At 41.3% G+C, this 17215-nt stretch overlaps 2 protein-coding genes and 1 long non-coding RNA gene across 5 annotated transcripts; 1 reads left to right on the top strand and 2 right to left on the bottom strand.

Annotated features, from left to right (window-relative positions):
• The first annotated feature begins 1233 nt into the window (after window positions 1-1233).
• LOC124061458 lies at window positions 1234-2462 on the top strand. Its single transcript, XR_006843756.1, has 4 exons — window positions 1234-1338; window positions 1442-1501; window positions 2096-2182; window positions 2278-2462. It is a non-coding gene; the product is annotated as an uncharacterized LOC124061458 (long non-coding RNA).
• An 816-nt stretch (window positions 2463-3278) lies between these two features.
• On the bottom strand, window positions 3279-8979 carry ldhbb (lactate dehydrogenase Bb). Of its 3 annotated transcripts, none has more exons than XM_046395344.1 (8): window positions 8764-8979; window positions 6418-6554; window positions 5587-5704; window positions 5206-5379; window positions 4941-5114; window positions 4696-4813; window positions 4321-4444; window positions 3279-3725 (listed from the first exon to the last, which is right to left on the bottom strand). In XM_046395344.1, exons 2-8 carry the CDS (start codon window positions 6544-6546, stop codon window positions 3558-3560), a joined length of 1005 nt encoding a protein of 334 aa, XP_046251300.1. In that variant the 5' UTR covers window positions 6547-6554; window positions 8764-8979; the 3' UTR covers window positions 3279-3557. The 3 variants fall into 3 exon arrangements, with proteins under 3 accessions (XP_046251300.1, XP_046251302.1, XP_046251301.1); XM_046395346.1 differs by lacking the exon at window positions 8764-8979 and adding an exon at window positions 6949-7454; XM_046395345.1 differs by lacking the exon at window positions 8764-8979 and having other exon boundaries at window positions 6418-7453.
• A 983-nt stretch (window positions 8980-9962) lies between these two features.
• tmpob (thymopoietin b) lies at window positions 9963-15217 on the bottom strand. The gene is made up of 6 exons (XM_046394924.1): window positions 14258-15217; window positions 14015-14132; window positions 13014-13169; window positions 12674-12783; window positions 12469-12569; window positions 9963-11987 (listed from the first exon to the last, which is right to left on the bottom strand). The coding sequence occupies exons 1-6, from the start codon at window positions 14489-14491 to the stop codon at window positions 11603-11605; spliced, it is 1104 nt and encodes a 367-aa protein (XP_046250880.1). The 5' UTR covers window positions 14492-15217; the 3' UTR covers window positions 9963-11602.
• Between the last annotated feature and the right edge of the window lie 1998 nt (window positions 15218-17215).

Genomic DNA, 17215 nt, shown 5'->3' with positions numbered 1-17215 from the left:
TTTGGTAATTCACAATGATTATTTGGCCAATCAATATTACAAAATTCCAAATTATAAATCAAAATCAAGTAGCTGGAACCAAAGTTTTTGCATGAAAAAAAAAGCTGAAATGATTGTCAAAACTTCATTCAAATCTAAATGTGCATTAAAAAAAACCGCACTTTGTCACCGTGAAAGTAAACAGACATCTGATTACTCGTATGACACGTACGTACGCATTCGGCTTTTTATGGAAATCATCAACACACTCTTCGACTTGACTGATCAGCATCAGGCCTCACGCACACGTCCACACCCACATGCTCACTGACACGCTGTCATCACATCAGCTTCATTCATAAAAATGTCACCTGTGTCGTCATCACGCCGTGACCCCGAGAGGAGCCTGCTTTAAATCTGTCTCATCAGTGTGTGACTAATGAGCACTGACACTTTTAACAGCACCTGTCACTCTCGTCAAGTCAAGCATCATGTGAGATGTAATTAAGCTACCTGTCACCCTCATCATCATCACCATCACTGAGGCTGTGTAATGAGGTGGCTTCCTTTGTTTTTTTTTAAAGTTGGTTTATAATGGAACAGCAGTGACAGAGGAGGACGAAGCACAAATCAGACTTTTATACACAAGCTGCAGCCTGCAGGAGATCACAGCAAGTGACATTAAAGGTAAGCGATTTTCATTATTGTTGTTGTTGATGATGTCTTAGTGTCAGCGTTTGCACTGTTCTACCTTCCCATGAAATAACTGAGAAGTAAGAGATGGGGTCCACGCAAAGTTTTGCTTCACTCTGAGAACGATTCTCTTAATTAAAATGTCAATTAAAACAGTAACACTATAGCTGAGCTTAGGCTTTATACGCAGTGCATAAACAGTTAACAACACACTGTAATGTAGTTGTATGTTTATTATAACTTAACTGTGGTCAGATAATACGGGTATGTCTTGGTAGGAGATGTTATAACTGTCAACAAATAATAAACACTTTAAAAAAATATATCGTTTTATCTGCTTACAATGACACCATAATGAGCTACCACTCATTTATTAAAGACTTATGGTGGTGTTGCTCCTCTTCTAGTGTAGTGTTGCTGTTTTAATTCAAATAAATGTCATTGCAGGGTTCAACAATGACCTTAACAGTCATGTTGCTCATGGTGACATTAGTTACCCAGTGCTGGAGTGCACCCCAGGTGGGTGAAAGTTGATTTTTCTCTGTCGCATTTAAGCTCACACTGATGTTTTAGGAAACATTGTTCAGAGGTGAACTGATGTGTTTTTCACCACTTTGCAGAGGAGGAACTGGACTCCTCAGGCCATCTTATACCTCAAAGGAGCACGTAAGAATTTGCAGAGGACATTTTTAGCTGTCCAGAAATTCCTAGTGTTGAGCTGCCTCGTTAAAATTAAGAGGAAACTGTGTTGAATGTTGGACTTTTTCAGAGGGACATCGCTCAGTGTTGGAGCGCACCAGCAGACAAGAAGGAGATACTTTACACTTAGGTGAGTGCATTATGTGGTGCTGCAGCCGGTGGTATCAGGTAAAGAAAAAAAAAATTGTTATTATAATGTAAGAGCCTTTTTAAAGGGTTCACAAGTTGTTGGCTTCGCTTTGGCTTTTTTGAACGAACTCAGACCCTTCTTAATTAACTTTATTGGCACATTAATTAGAACAGCAGATTTGATGGTTTATTAGTGTTTTTCAAGTGATATTTATATCTGCAGACTTCATTTGATGACATGACTTGAGTATTAATGATGCACCAGGAAGATGGATGTTTCACAACCCGTCTACGCTAAGGGTGCTCTTAAACAGGCCTAACGTCACTGATCTATAAAGTATTCGGAAATTATTCATTCACCTTTAATAAAGCCATTAGTTACATCAACTATTAAACACTTTGTAATATTTTTTTATCTGTTAAAGGCTTTCTTGTCAGCTTTCAAAGTTGAGCAAATGTATTCATCCATCAGAGTGGGGAAAATGAGGCTGATTTTATACACGTCTGGGTCTCACGCTGCTACGTGTTTTTATTTTCTTTCCAGTCTCGGTTGTGCAGTTTCATGATTCCTTTTCAAATGTCAAATGTCCTGCAGAGAGTCACAAGCAGAGCAGTGATGGACGACTTGGACTGTCTTTGTCATCCATTCTTCTGGATCTTCTGCAGCAAGCAGTGGAAGAAGGTAAAACTCTGAAAGTCATTGTGAACACTCATTGTCATCTGAGCATTTTGAAGTTGTTGTCCAAACCTTTTTGTTCTTTCTGTTTACTTCTTCAGGTGGGGGAAATTCAGATAACTACCCAGCAGAACGAGATCTGAATCTGAACTACTTTTGAAGAGTTCACCACCAGTTTTTTTGTTGCTCTTTCTTGTATTTAATATGCTTTTCTCTGCTTGTCACTTGTTGCTCTTTGTTTTCTTGTGATTAATCCTGCTATATAAATAAAACTTCCTCGTCTCATCTGTGAGCTGGACTGAAGTGTTAACCTTTTCTACTCATGAATGAACTTGCAGAATCCAGGAGGGATTTCCCTTTGCAGTCCTGAAAATTTGTTATCAGTTAAGGAAAAAAAAAGTCTGTGCGTCAGCTTGGTGCAACAATCAAGTCATTCACACCACACCATTGATTAACACCAGTGATTAACACCGTTCATCATCACACAGTCTACACTGAGGTCCCTGAGAGATGTGGCCAGATGAGTTTTATTGGAAATGGCAGCGTGAACCAGCCATGACTTGGTCAAACAAAGGTCACCAACGAGTCGGGGGCTTAATCTTCTTCTTTTTTATAAATTTCAATTTAAAAAAAGATAAAAGTCAGGTTTTTTTATATGCAGAACTTTGAAATAAACTGTTCTCTGTGAAAGAAACTGATTTGATTTGAAAGGTATTCAGTGAAATGTGAATCAACCCAGCTGAACAAGCATTAAAGGAAAAAACACACCCAAACAAACCTGAAATGTCAGAGTCAATAGATTTAGGAGAGCAAATACAAAGATGGCCTCTGTGCTGACAGTTTGCATCGCAACATTATATATTCCTGAAGAATTTCTGTTTTTCTCTCTCTTTTTCTGTGCAGGAAGGACAGTTTGGGTTTGTCACCTTGTTAGCAATTGGATGATATTGGATCACTTTTCTTCCTTATAGCTGTGACCTTTTTTGGTAAATCTTTCTCTACACCTCCTTCTACAGCATTACAGTACAGTACATCCTTTAAATTCCTTTTTTTTATCCCTTTATCGCTGAATAATTGAACAAATGCACTTCTCATTCGAGCAACAACAAACTTGCTTTATTACACATCAGAGCGACACGAGTGGTCCAACACTGCAAGGCGGTCGAGGACAAATGAGTCAGAGCAGCGTTTCACTCAGCTGATGTCACATTTGGTCTCTGGTGAGCTGTTCAAGCTGACACCTACAGCTAAATCTGAGGGGGTTAAGCTACGCCTGTGAATCTGCAGAGGACACTGAGTTGAAGGTGTGGACGGTGGTGCTGTGGACCACAGGGTGGTGAGCAGTCAGGGAAGTGATGCTACAGCGCCCCATGGTGTTTGCTTAGATGTCCTGCAGGTCCTTCTGGATGTCCCACAGCGTGTTGGCACTGGCCTGCAGCTGGGTGATCTCATCATCTGTCAGGGTCATGTTGACCACGCTGGCGACTCCTCCGTTGTTCAGCACGCAGGGCAGACTCAGATACACCTCATCACTGATGCCATACATGCCCTGCACACGATGAACAACAACCTTACTGATATATGGCAACATACATCTCAAATACAGAGACAAGTGTCAGCGGAGAGAGAATGGAGACTGCAAAAAATAAAAAGAAATGTTCTTGTGCTCATATTTGAAAAAGCGTGAACAAAAAATAAATATCATTTGCAAGGCACAATTTGAATCTGAATGCAAAAGCTTAAAACTGAAAGTCATTATTACTTACAGTCTGATTGCAGAAAAGTAAAACTGAAATTTATATTTCAAATATAAAACAAGTAATGGTATGATCATGATTAATTTGATATTTTGGCTTACAAATCAAAATTCTGTCTTCAATATGAGCATTTGTACAAATTAAAAATCAGCTTTGCTGACACATTTTTTGGATTAAATAATGAAAAATAATGAACATGTCTACTGAAATGCTACAAAAATAACATCAAAGTACTTTAATGCACGATACTAAGCAGTTTCAGCCGATGCTACATCAAGGCAAAAGTACAGTCTGCTGCAGCTCATTTCTAAAATGTGTATGAAAACAGAAGTGCGTGTGTGTGCGTGTGTGTGTGTGCGTGAGAGAGAGAGTGTCAGCAGCCCTTACCTGCACCATGGTGGAAACAGGGTGGATCCTGTTCATGTTTCTTATGAGACTTTCTGTCAGGTCGGCTACACTCAGACCAATGGCCCAGTTGGTGTAACCTTTCAGTCTGATCACCTCGTAGGCACTGTGAGACACAAGAAGACAAAAAACGTGAGGTCCTTTCAGTTTTCACTTTCACTGAATAAACTGATAAAACACAATAACTCTCTTAGCAGCAGATTTTCCCTCAGGACTGCTGCTTTTGTCCTGACAGAGAGGGAAACTGTGCTGAACGCACAGTGATTTCAATGTCTAGTCCTTGGATGCAAAATGAGCTTAATTTTTCAATTCTAATTTGTGAAATGTGAGCAGCCCTTGATGTGAATCCTTGCCTACCTGTCCACCACCATCTTGTGTGTTTCCTTCCAGTTCTCATTATCAGAGTCGGTGCCGATGTCCGGGTTCAACGTCTGCAGGTTGACTCCAGCCACGTTTGTTCCACTCCACACCGGCACTAAAACACGTGTTGGAACCATCAGCCTTCAAAGTTCAGACAGCTGCTCTGTCACACATGTTAACTTACTGTGATACTCTCTTTCTGGATCGCAGTTCAAAAGTTCAGAAATTCCACAAATCCTCACCGCTGGTGTCTCCATGTTCTCCCAGGATCCAGCCGTTGAAGCTGCTGGGGTGGATTCCCAGTTTGTCAGCCATCAGGAAGCGGAAGCGCGCAGAGTCCAAGTTGGTGCCGCTGCCAATGACACGGTGCTTGGGAAGGCCGCTCAGTTTCCAGGTTATGTAAGTCAGCACATCAACTGTTGAAGAGTGTTGTTATTAGAAGATGGATACTGTATGTCTGTGTGAGAGAAAAACAGACAGGATGAAGAAATGCGCACTAGGCAGCACCTGGGTTGGAAACCACGATGATGGTGCAGTCAGGGCTGTATCTGACGATCTGAGGGACGATGTGCTTGAAGATGTTGACGTTTCTCTGGACGAGGTTCAGCCTGCTCTCCCCCTCCTGCTGACGGACTCCAGCTGTCACCACCACGATGCGGGAGTTTGCTGTCACAGAGTAGTCTGAGAGACAAAGGGGAAAAGGAGGAGTAGAGTTGATGCGATGGTTAACTACCTTTAGATAGTCAGACATTCAATTTTTCCCCTGAGCTGGTATGAGTCTAGACTATTTTAAAAGCTAATGGTTTGGTTACAAAGTTTAGTTAACTGCATCCAAACCGAGTTCTAAGACTGAGCTTCTTATAAAGTAAAAGTAAAGTATAAACTTACCTTTGTCTGCAACTATTTTGGGGGTTTTGAGGAAGAGGCTGCCGTGTTGCAGGTCCATCATCTCTCCTTTCAGCTTGTCCTCCATCACATCCACCAGGGCCAGCTCATCAGCCAGCTCCTACACACATCAAGGAAGTTCAGAACAACTCGCACAAAGCTTCTTCCACTCACAGTTCATTCATTCAGCAACTTATCTGTTTATGTATACCTGACCTACTGTTGTAGTCTGGTCCCAAACTGGCACCTCCATGGGTCATACCCCTTCTGCATGTATTTCTCCCACAATGCTACATTATGCATGCATTGCAAAAGAAACATAGGTTTCATGTGTTTATTCCACTTTTATGCAGATGACACTTGACTACATATAGCGCATCAGCTAAGCCTAATGACTGACTTACCTATCATAACTTTCTCAAACTCTGTCCAGATAAAATGTACAAATCACATATCAAATCAAAACCTGACCTCACTAATCTACATCTTCTCATTGACCTATCACTACCACTGTGCATATAGTATAATAATTGCTAAAGATTTAATAAAAGGGATTTTCCACTTGGCACCTGCTGCTATTACTATTGAACAGCCAAGAAGCTGCTGCCCAAATTCAGCTCAAGAAGAAAAGGCAGGATTTAGTAGGAGTCACTGTAGATATTTTCTTTTGGTGACAACTCTTCTCAAGGGGAGTGAGGGGATAACAGCGAGATCAGACGCCAAGAGGTCAGTAATCTGGTGTCAGTCTGGGAGGATCCTGGGTATTACCCCTTCCTGTAACAAACGCCGACAGGAAGGTAATCTGAGCAGAGGCAAAACCAGTGCAGCTCTTACCCTTAGCAAGATGCTGACAGCACAGGCCATGCCAACCTGGCCCACGCCCACCACTGTCACTTTATTCCTGGGTGGCTCAGGGGGACCACTGAATAGTGGGGTGATCAGCTTCTGCAGAATCGAGGCCATTTTCAATGCTTAGGAGGGTAAAATTGAAGAAGAGGGGGAGATGAAGAAAGAGAAACATGAGGAAATGTGCACTGAAGACAAGTGACAAACACTATATACAGACACAACTGAGGAAAATGTTCCTGCATCCAGAAAGCAGGCTGCGTGCTCAGACATCATAAATACTGCATTAAGGACATAAAATGTTAGACTTCGGAGGGATTACAAATTAAGCCTGACATTTATCTCAAAATCACTAATGGAAGCATGACTTTTCTGACATCTAGAGCCATCACAGGAAAAAAAAACAACAACAGAAAAACAGAAAACACACTGTCTGATCTCCTTCCCACACATCATTCCTCTGCAGAGTTCACCTTGAAAAGACACGAGGCCAGACACAATAACAGCAGCAATACTTGCATTTTTCTGCGATGCTCCGAACTGCGAGGTATAAATACCACCATGTAATCAGCATGGCAAACTGCGTGTATACCTAAGGTGTGTTAGCACAGAGCTGTGTAACCCCTGCATCCACAACACTCCCCCCCACAGTCACTGTTTGTGCAATCCAGACAGTCGAGGAGGCAGGCAGGCAGGCAGGCAGGCAGGCAGGCAGGCAGTCAGGTATCCGGTCAGCTGCAGCAGCAGCACAAAGCACATGTGACTCTCGGCAGGACTGGGGAACTGCACTGAGCTCTTTTCCTCTCACTCTACCCTCCTCCCCAAATGCAGGACGGAGTGCTATAATCGGATGCCGAACTTGATTGACTGACTGCAGACTGTTAAAGGAGTTACTGTAATCCCTTAACGCTGCCTCCATCTGCTGCATCTGAACTATGGATGAACATTAACCTTGTACCTAATAAGGTGTCTCTGAAGAACAATAACAAATTACTTCTATCATGTATAGCGTAAAAAGTATTTTACAAATGATGTTACCTTCATTTGCACCAATGCATTTTATATATATATATATATATATTAAAGCTATAATATTTCCACTGTTAAATAACAAGTATTGAGAAATATAAATTATGTATGATCCACCTGCCACTGAATTTTCACCACATTGCACATCTGGCAGCTGTTTTTACTTTTATACAGTATTCATAATTTAATACATGTAGCACTACACTGTAATTCCAACTGTTTTCTGTGCAACAGTTTTCTGCCTGAAACTAATAGTAGTGCTTGGGGTATAAATTAGATTACAATATAGGATGTCATTGAACAAGTCCTGAAATGAATCATGTTGTTGTAAACCAAGATGTCTGCAAAGGATTATCTGGTCCCATCAGTGCATTGGTAAACTGTTCATTCACAGACCCCCCTGAGTGAAACTGGATTACTGGGAGAAAGTGTTGTGCATGGAAAGCATGTAAACACGAGCGGTTAATGAAGTGGATTAATCTGCAAGGTCACGGGGGGCAGCAGTAGATTTACAAAAATGACATAAACATGATTGATACTTAAATGATCAGGGAGCCAAAGTAAGAACAGAGAACTGAATTTTTATGTCAAAATTATAGACAAGACCACGTAGCAAATGTTTGTCTGTCATTGAGATGAATTAAGTCACAGTTGAACTTGAACGCAGCGTGCGGTGCAGGTGACACTACACGTTAAACATTTGACAACTTCAATTTCAAAACATTTAATAATTCGTCTAAACAGTCAATTTCAGCGTGACTGGTATTTTAAAGAGATAATACATTAGACATTTAGCCTTGACTTTTTTTTTTTTTACCATGTAGCAAGATTTCTCACATTCGAGTAATTATTTGATGAGCCACAGGTCCCAGATAAAACTACATTTCAACTGAACCACCTACTAACTTTTTAAGGAAAGAAACAAATTATGACTTATTTACAATCTATTTGTCTTTAGTACATAAGTTATTGTCTCAGTGAATCTGGAGAAAAAAAATTAAGCCAAAAACTGTGACGGCTAGTGTCAAAAAAACCCCCAAAAACTGCAAGCTGACCCACTTATATGTGGTGAGTAAACAGAATACATTTGCAATTCTTCAAAGCCTAAAATCAGCACAGCACAGAGCATGAAAAGCGGGAGACACACCAAAACAAATTCAACTGTTGTCACTTTTAAAAATGAGATCATAACTTTCCTCACAGTCAGACGAGTGAGTTACGAACCAAAATCCGACCAAATCCAGTCTAAATTTGCCTGCTTCCTGCAGATAGTTCAAACTTTTGCATAACATTAAAAAGCATCACCTGCTGTCTTCAGGGTCCAGTTGCTCTGAGTGAATCAAATCCTTTCTCCAACACTACAGTAAGACTCCCCCTTGGTGTGCTGTGCCGTGTGCCTTCTCCTCTTCCTGCTGTTCTGTCAGGTTGCAGCCTGCTGGATTTAATTGACTAAGCCTCTCCATCCCCCTACAAAGTCTCAGTTTGGCACTCCGAGACTCACCTCAGTCAGCTGGTACAACATTCACCTACGGCAGCACATATTTACTGTTAAAGAAAAAAAACAGACGATCTGTGCCTTCCGTGCAAACCTTCATGGGAAGTAAACATCATTTTTCACACTCAACGCTGCTCTTCTTCATGAGTTGTTGAATTAATGTTGTTGAATTCATGAAGTAAATGCCTGTTTCATAGCTCCTCAGACCCAGTTAAAGTGAAGGGCCTCAGCGTTTTGGCTGAGCTGATGGTTCCACATGAAAATGAACAGAACCTCCAGCTGCAGAGCCAGCGAGCTAATCCAGAACAAACAAAGACAACAGCAAAGTGAAAATAAAAACTGATACCTATTTGGAAGGCCTTTCAGGGAGGGACGAGAAGATTTAAGTGTTTGAAAAATATGTTTTTCACTTTAAATTCACTTACCTGTTCAGGCTGTCTCATACAGGTAACAGATTTAAGTGAACAGAGGCCACAAGAACAGAAGCACAGAAGGGAAATTACTGTACAATATTAGTTATACAAATGCGGGAACCTGCCAATATTTTTCATGCGATGTCATAAATCGAATTTTATACATGAACTCATATGACTGCGTGCCCTTGTCAGTAATAGCCATGATATTCTCTGACTATCTTGATGAATACATGTCATGCACGGAAACTGGTTTTAACATTTGCGATGCATCAATGTGGTCTACTCCGAGGAGAAAAATCTTCCCCCGCATGTTGTATCAGCAGGTTAAATACTACTTTCATACAGGTCTAATTGTAATTTATTTATCATCTATTATTAATAGTCTTCCATTGCATTTTCAGAAATGGTAGCTTTATCAGTGTTCAGGCACATTAAGCAGAAACAAATCAGAGCATTACTTTCCTCTAATTGTTTAATCTTCTCTTTCACTAACTGATTTTGAACTCAAATTTCATCTAAAGAGAAGAGTCTGCACGTGCCGTGATAAGAATTACAGAGCATCTGGCGTTAGAGAAGACAGAGGAAAAAAAATATCTGGCAACAACAAAGTTTATTTTATGATACACTGCCTACCTTATCATAAATAAACAGATTAAAAATCCTTACCCACATAACCCCTACCATTTCTGTCCATTGTGGGAGAGCTGCCTGATGATGAATCGCTCATTTTAAGTCAGAAAGAATCAGATTAAGATACAGTATCAGCTGAATATATGACATATTGCTTTCAAATGTTACCTTAAAATGTGCTATAAAAAACTGTATTACACCATTTTAGAAAAATAGCAAAATAGAAACAAAGGTGCCCCAAAAATCTTCCCGCCCCAAACATCACCTGCAAGTGAAAGCACCGCCCCCTCCCCAAAACAACCCCTCACCTACACACCTACAGTGTCTTAATTGTGGTAACTTGAACAGGCAGAAGTTTTCAAGAGTTATGAAGAGAATAAATCAATTAACTGTCCCAAAAGGATTAACTTTCTCCATGTGTCTTCTTTGCAGATCTGCCATGTCTGGACACTTGCAATCAGTGAGGTGGGCTATGTGGGTGCACAACAGCCAATCCTGCAATTAGGACTGAAGGATCAGAAATCTAGTAAAAAAACAAAACAAAAAACAAAACAAAACAAAAAAAATCAAACAAACAAAAAAGAGCAATAAAGCACAACAGACCACTAAAACCAAAAGCATGTAAACTCAAATGGGCACACCGGCAGGCAGGGCTGAAAAATCAATAATGACGGTCAAATGCTGCAATTTTCATTTCCTTAAGGAATAGCTGTCAAATAAGTGGTCAATTATCAATACTTTACAATCGAGTGTAAATTGATGAGGATTTTGATAAAAGATCCCCGAACTACATTATATCTTCTTCAAATCCGTTTGAGTGTAAAAATCAATACTTACAATACAAAGTGATCACAATCGTAATTTTACTGAGAGCCTTGTGTACAATAAGTCAAGCAGTGATCAGCCACAAGGAAAAAAAATAAAATAAAATTCTTATACCTTAACCCGAACGTGGGCAGGTTTTCCTCATGCAGCGACGTGACCTGATTACACCACGTGTCTCCTCCCAGCACAGACCACATTAAAAAGGTTAGAGCTGAATTGACCTGAGCACCGTAGAAATAATGAATCACTCTACCTAACTCTACAGCTACAGAGCAAAATTTGAAATTCAGACAGAAACACGTAGACATTCTGGTATTAGTAGTAGCACTGCTTTGTGCTTTAAAATGGGAGGGCACTAAGTGCTAAAAGTGTCCAGGCACTTCACCATCAGAAAAACACCTGGCACAGAGAGTTAGATACTACAGTATGACCTTCAAAAACTACAACCATGCATGGATAACCTGGCTGTTCTGCACTCGTTTCTACATACAATGGTTAAATACACACAAAGACACAAAGCAATTCACAGATTAAAATCAACATTAAAATGAGTCTCTTCTGACTGCCACAAAACAGTGTAACCCAGAAGCTACCGTTTCCTCCTGTGGTGGGAGGAAACCCGGAGTCTGGAAAGGAGAAAGTTTATTGTTCTAATTAAAATCTGTGTCCTTTGTCCAACCATGTAGGTAAAAAGAAGAGGTGAGCCAAGTTTACTGCTTGAGTTATGGTGTGCTGTGGCAGGCGGCAGGGAACTGGTGTGGACAGGGCTTGAGGGTCTTTACTTGCCGGGGCTCTCTGTAGCGCTGCTGTTGCTGATGCCCAGGTAGGTGGCTGCGTTGTTGACAACACCTTGAAGGGGGACGATGACGCTGTCCAGGAGACCTTTGAGGGTGTTGATTTGATCCGCATCAAGGTTCTGGTAGGCATAGTAGAGAGAACCACCCACCACAACAAGGAGCAGGAGCTTGAGCAACACAGACAGGAAGCCTCGTCGGGCCGGCGCTTTGCTTGAAGTGCTGCTGCTGCCCACTCTGGAGTAAGCTTCTGAGTAAGAGCGGCTCTCAGTGTGGACAGTGTGTTGCACAAGGGATTCATTCATCCAGTATTCGCTTGGTTTTACTGGTCTGCCCGCCGCACCACGGATCGGGCGCCTGCAGGTCGCGCTGATCAGGGGAACACACGAGATATCTTTTAGGCTGGACACATACACAAAAAACTTAACTCAAAGTCCACTAACAAGTTTTCGTGGAACTTTCAACTGCATCTCACAGTCCTTCTTAGCAGGTTTCTAAGCTGTCATGGAGATGGCTTTCGCATCTGACGCCAAAGACCGACACTGAGGGAGCTACGTTCACGACCCCCGTCTCTGTTCTGTTCTTTGGCACCGGATGCGACAGCTACCACTGCTGAGTCGGGATGCTAAACGCAGTTCAAAGCATCTGGAAACAAGCTAGTAAGTGGACCTTGATTCATTTCTTCTTTAAATCCCGCTAATATTACCAAGGCCAAGAAGAATCTTTCATGTTCAACTTATAGAGTAAGCTTCCAGCTTAATCTGTTTGCCCAAACAGAAAAATATTTTAGGGAAACATGATTCACACGTTTGGCTGGCTGTGAGCCTGAAAATTCATTATGAGCTGTTACCTGATGCCTGTTGGTGTGCTGATTTCATTGGCGAGGATATCTTCAACCACACTCTCGCTGGACTTCTTGGGTGTTTCTTCAGTAACAATTTCCTCCACCACCTGTCAGGGTAAAATAAAAACATACATATCATTCACACAAATTTAAAATATACTTTTATCTCTCTCCCACTCTCTCTGGGCAGGGACAGCGAGAGGTGCCTCACCTTGGTTTGTCGTCTGCTGCTGGTTCTCACAGTCACTGGGGTTTTCCCTCTGCTTCTCACAGGCTTCTCTACCACAGGAACTGGCTCTGCTTCAGGGGTAGCAATCTCCTCTGAAAAACACACGGAAACACAAACAGTGAAAATTCAGTCATCACTGTTTTTCTAGCATCTACTCATGGACGGTTGCAAAATGTAGGTTTACAAAGTAGTGTGGATTGATTTTGTTTAAGAAACGAAAGCATATTCTGACACATGCTGACATATTGATGTCACATTATTTGTCTTAGTGAGTAACAGCGAGAATTGAAAAGACTACGAGTAACGTGTGGTCAGAGCTCACCATCTTCCTTGTCGCTGTACTGGTCAGAATTTGTGTTGCCGTTCTGGTTACTGTCTGTCTTGGGGAGAGCTGTGACGTTTGTAGGAGCTTCAGGTTCAGCTGGAAGCTGGTCCAAAAGCTTCTGCAGCCTCTTCTCATACAGCTTACGGGTGGAGGCTGAATGGAAGTGAAGACAATGCATAAAAGGATAAATGACACACAACACATTGTACATAAATTCAAGAAGGATTTAAACGTATTTGTTCAATGCAGTCATCTTATTTGGACTGAATTACTGAGATATACATAACACTGCTCCAGATATGTATATTATATATAAATATTTTTTTGTTTATTATGTTTTCTTTTATGTGAATTAAGAAGAAGAAGAATCCACTTTATTAGCAGTATATATATTTTTACATACACATACTGAATTTTACTACTGCATTTATCCCATCCTTAGTTGAACACACACATGCAACACCCGGCAAACTACATGCAGTGAAACACACACAGGAGCAGTGGGCAGCATCAAGCGCCCGGGGAGCATATTGGGGGTTGAGTGCCTTGCTCAAGGGCACATCAGCCGGCTAATGAAGGGCGGGGGGGGGGCATTTTTTCGTATTAATCACTCCACCACACCCAAATTTTTCCTGCCCGTCTGGTGGGGGAATCGAACCGGTGATCCTCCGATCACAAGCCGCTTCTGGAGTTGCCGCTTTAGAAGTGCTAAATCAATTAAAGTGACATATTTTGTCATTGGAGGGAACTCACTCCAACGAAATTCGTGCTCTGCATTTAACCCACCCAAGTGACCTTGCTCAAGGGTACCTCAGCCATGGACGGGGAATCGAACCAGCGACCCACCGGTTACGGGTCCGATACCCTAACTGCTGATCCACGACTTACCAATGACAATAAATGTATTTTTCGTCCATTTTGCTATCTTTTGAAATAACTCTACTTTTGTTCCCCGCGTTGGATAAACACACTTAAAAAAAAACCCTCCAGTATCTCACCAACAATGGGTCCTGTGTCCACCCCATGTTTCGCCAGCTGTTGTTTTAAATCTTCATCAGTGAGTTCTGTCACCTCCACTTCCTCTGTGCGAGGTTTGTCTGTCTTTTTGGTAGCTTTCTGCACAAAAATTCAAGTTACACATCATAACTCACATTTATGATCCATACAGACGACCGCAACAAATCTCAGATATCTACATTAAAAAAAAAACAAAATAAAACAATTACAAAACAAAAACTTACTCTTCCGGATCGACTTTTGTTGGTCACCACGGGAGCAGGTAACTCTTCGTCGCTAGAGAAGGTGTCTGCAGGCGGACTCTTCTTGTTATTCAGAATGGTCAGGTTTTTCAGATACAGCTGCACATATACTTCTTTTTTATGCTCGCCGCTCGGAAGTGGCACATTGTTGGCTGTGAGCTCATTCTTCAGCTTATCTTTCGTGAGAACCGACGGATCTTCGAGGAATTCTGCCATGGTTAGCTTTATTTTAGCTTTTGAGAGCTTTCTTTCTTAATCGCGTACACCTCAAGGAAATTAGCGCCTTCACTCAAAAGCTACAAACAATAACACAGGGAGCGCGACCAAATAGCGCTGTTGTCAAACAAGACTGGCGCCTACCCGCTGCCGATTCAGTTAGCAGCGCAGAAGCGGTTTACCAAAATAAATGCCCGATTTGGCTTCTTAGCCCAACGGATAAAATACTAACAGGAAGCGCTGATTTTTCGAAAACAGATACACGCGTGTGCTGCAAACGGAACCAATGCAAATATCAGAATTTGCTAACTGTAATATGACTGAATTAGCTTAGCTTCAAACCGGTCCCCTTGCTTCTGTCTGTCCGCGGCCGCAACAGGGCCAAACAACAAGCAGCTCCGCTATTGGGTGGAAGGCTTCAGTAGGCGCCACTCTGATTGGCTTGCTATGAATGGAACGCTCGCGGGTCGCCGCCACAAAGAAACCGAAGGCTGTGTTTTATATTGTGACTTTAAATAAACCCTGTCGGCGAAATTTCCACTATTGTTTTAATTTATTCACGTTACCGATCTTATTGTTTTTAATCAACAGAAAAACATGGAGTTCTATTATTACTTTAAGTAGTACTGAGCGGTGAAAGAGCAATGTTAATGGCGCTTCACTAGCGCTGGCTGACACTCACCTTTGAAGGCTTGCGTTTTTAGTCTGGCTAGTGTGTTCGTGGCATGAATCAAAGGTTAGTAACGATGAATAGTTTATGACTACAATGTCACCCATATTACATGTTACATAATGTCGCAGCAGTGAAAGAATTCTTAGCCATTTAGATGAAGTCTGCCTCTGTAACAGAAGAGGGCAGCAGTACCCACATTATACAAAAGAACATGGTATGGATGGTATTTGAGGTTTCATGTTCAACATGAAACTAGTTATATAGGCTAGGGAAGTTTTAAGGTTCATTATGGGAAGAAGAAGGGCAATTAGAACGAGACAGCAGGAGAATTAAGTGTAGAACTTACAAAATAACATGTATAAAACCAAATGGATTTGAGCTTTTTTTGGGTTTGTTGTTGGCCTCTTTGAGACTTTGTTCTAGGGAGGGAGGTATAACAGGGAAGAATAAGAAAGGAGAAAGGCAAAAATCACTTTTGTCCAGCAACATGTGCGCAAAAGCTGGTTCTAGTATCTCAGATCTGAGTTTTTGCTGTTTTATCTGTATTTTGTAATTTCAAATTGAATACTTTTGGATTTTAGAGAGAACTTTTGTTCCATCTTACTGAATTACTGAGCAATTATGAAATGTAGGTGGCAATTTAGAGCTGACTGGCATTTTTTGGCTGTTTTTTGGACATTTTGTAGCTGAAATGATTTACTGAAATCAATTATTCACAGATTAATCAATAATGAACATAATCGCAAGCCATGAAACTCTGCACACAGGTTCTTATAAGCGATGGTTGACATGACACATTTGGTGTCAGGATTTAAAAGGATACTGGTCCACCAAATTGCTCCTAGTCTCTATTATGTTGCTTGGTTCTTCCAACAAAATCATGATGCAAGGAGATTCTACCAGCAGGGGAGGAGAAATAATCAGCAAACTTGTTGCGGATGGAGAAAGCCCCTCTGGAAGAGTTGTTGCTCCCAAGTTGGGAGCCGGAAACCATGTGCTTTTCAGGCAAAGTTCACGGAGCAAACAACGATACTGTTTTGTCCTCCCACATCGCCACAAAACCCACCACTAAATGCTATTTGGTCTGAATGAGGCCCAGCTCTGTGGGGAGCCCCCATCCACCCTACCGCTTGCCATGGGGACAGTGGTTTGAGGTGGCACTGTGTGGCTCCCCACCTGTCCTTCAGTCTTGCCTCTCTGGGAATTTCTGGGATGCTGCTGCAGAAACCAAGCAATTGATCCCCACGTAAGGTCCAAACCACACAAAAATACAGCACTTCAAGTATAGTTCAGCTTTTCCATAGTGAATTTGCCAGTGGAGTGTAGGCATAAAAATGTTGAGCCCTTGAGAAACACCTCTTAAGCTTTCTTTGTATGTAATTTATACAGAAAATAAGGCGTGGGCCAAGAATCATAGAGAGTGCCTCTTTAAGCATAACAGTCATGGCCTCTGAAAAATGATCAAAGCCTGCTCTTTAATCTTCAACATTCACATTTTCAGAATGAGTTAATTTAAAATGGAATTGCTCCACTTGATGTCGACAAGTCAGTCTAATCGAAGACATTTTTTGACAGATGATTATAAAATAAACAGAGAGAACAAATGAAACAACTGGCAGGAGAAAGACAAAGGTTCATTTACTTAAGGAAAGTTGTGCTGGCAGTTGAATTATTGAATGTTTAAAAAAGACGGCATATCTCAAATGAACACAAACTCAAACATCAGGGTTCTAAAAGTGGATTTCTGATCACTTAGAAAATTGTTGAATACCGACTCCTCAGTTGAGTTTATCTTGGATTTTAAGCATTTCTAAATCCAAAATGAGCCAACCACAGAAGTAGCTTAGGAAAAGTCAACCTTTACCACCCAGAGATTGTCTGATCCAATTCCACTGACACAACAAAACACATAGTTGAAAAATTAATCAAACTTATTAAATTTCAGCACAATGTATGATCACAGTCTTGTCATCTCATGGGCACACATCTGTTCTTTGGTGTAAATTTACATAACAGCCAAACAATCATTTGTAAATTTATTTCATAAATAA

Source organism: Scatophagus argus, chromosome 7, assembly GCF_020382885.2.
Source record: "Scatophagus argus isolate fScaArg1 chromosome 7, fScaArg1.pri, whole genome shotgun sequence".
Classification (NCBI taxonomy): Eukaryota; Metazoa; Chordata; class Actinopteri; family Scatophagidae; genus Scatophagus; species Scatophagus argus.
The sequence above is the reverse complement of the archived record's forward strand: the minus strand, read 5'-3'. Positions and strand labels throughout refer to the sequence as shown.

What these genes read in the sequence shown, in the direction of transcription:
- ldhbb (XM_046395346.1), bottom strand. Translation starts at nt 7,003, where the DNA reads ATGCTGATTACATGGTGGTATTTATACCTCGCAGTTCGGAGCATCGCA. An exon ending in CTGTCAGCATCTTGCTAAGG is followed by an intron (nt 5,705 to 6,417) that starts GTAAGAGCTGCA and finishes TGATGTGTGTAG; the next exon opens with GAGCTGGCTGATGAGCTGGC. An exon ending in CACAAGATGGTGGTGGACAG is followed by an intron (nt 4,445 to 4,695) that starts GTAGGCAAGGAT and finishes TGTGTCTCACAG; the next exon opens with TGCCTACGAGGTGATCAGAC.
- tmpob (XM_046394924.1), bottom strand. Translation starts at nt 14,491, where the DNA reads ATGGCAGAATTCCTCGAAGATCCGTCGGTTCTCACGAAAGATAAGCTG. An exon ending in ACAAAAGTCGATCCGGAAGA is followed by an intron (nt 14,133 to 14,257) that starts GTAAGTTTTTGT and finishes ATTTTTGTGCAG; the next exon opens with AAAGCTACCAAAAAGACAGA. An exon ending in GCAGCAGACGACAAACCAAG is followed by an intron (nt 12,570 to 12,673) that starts GTGAGGCACCTC and finishes TTACCCTGACAG; the next exon opens with GTGGTGGAGGAAATTGTTAC.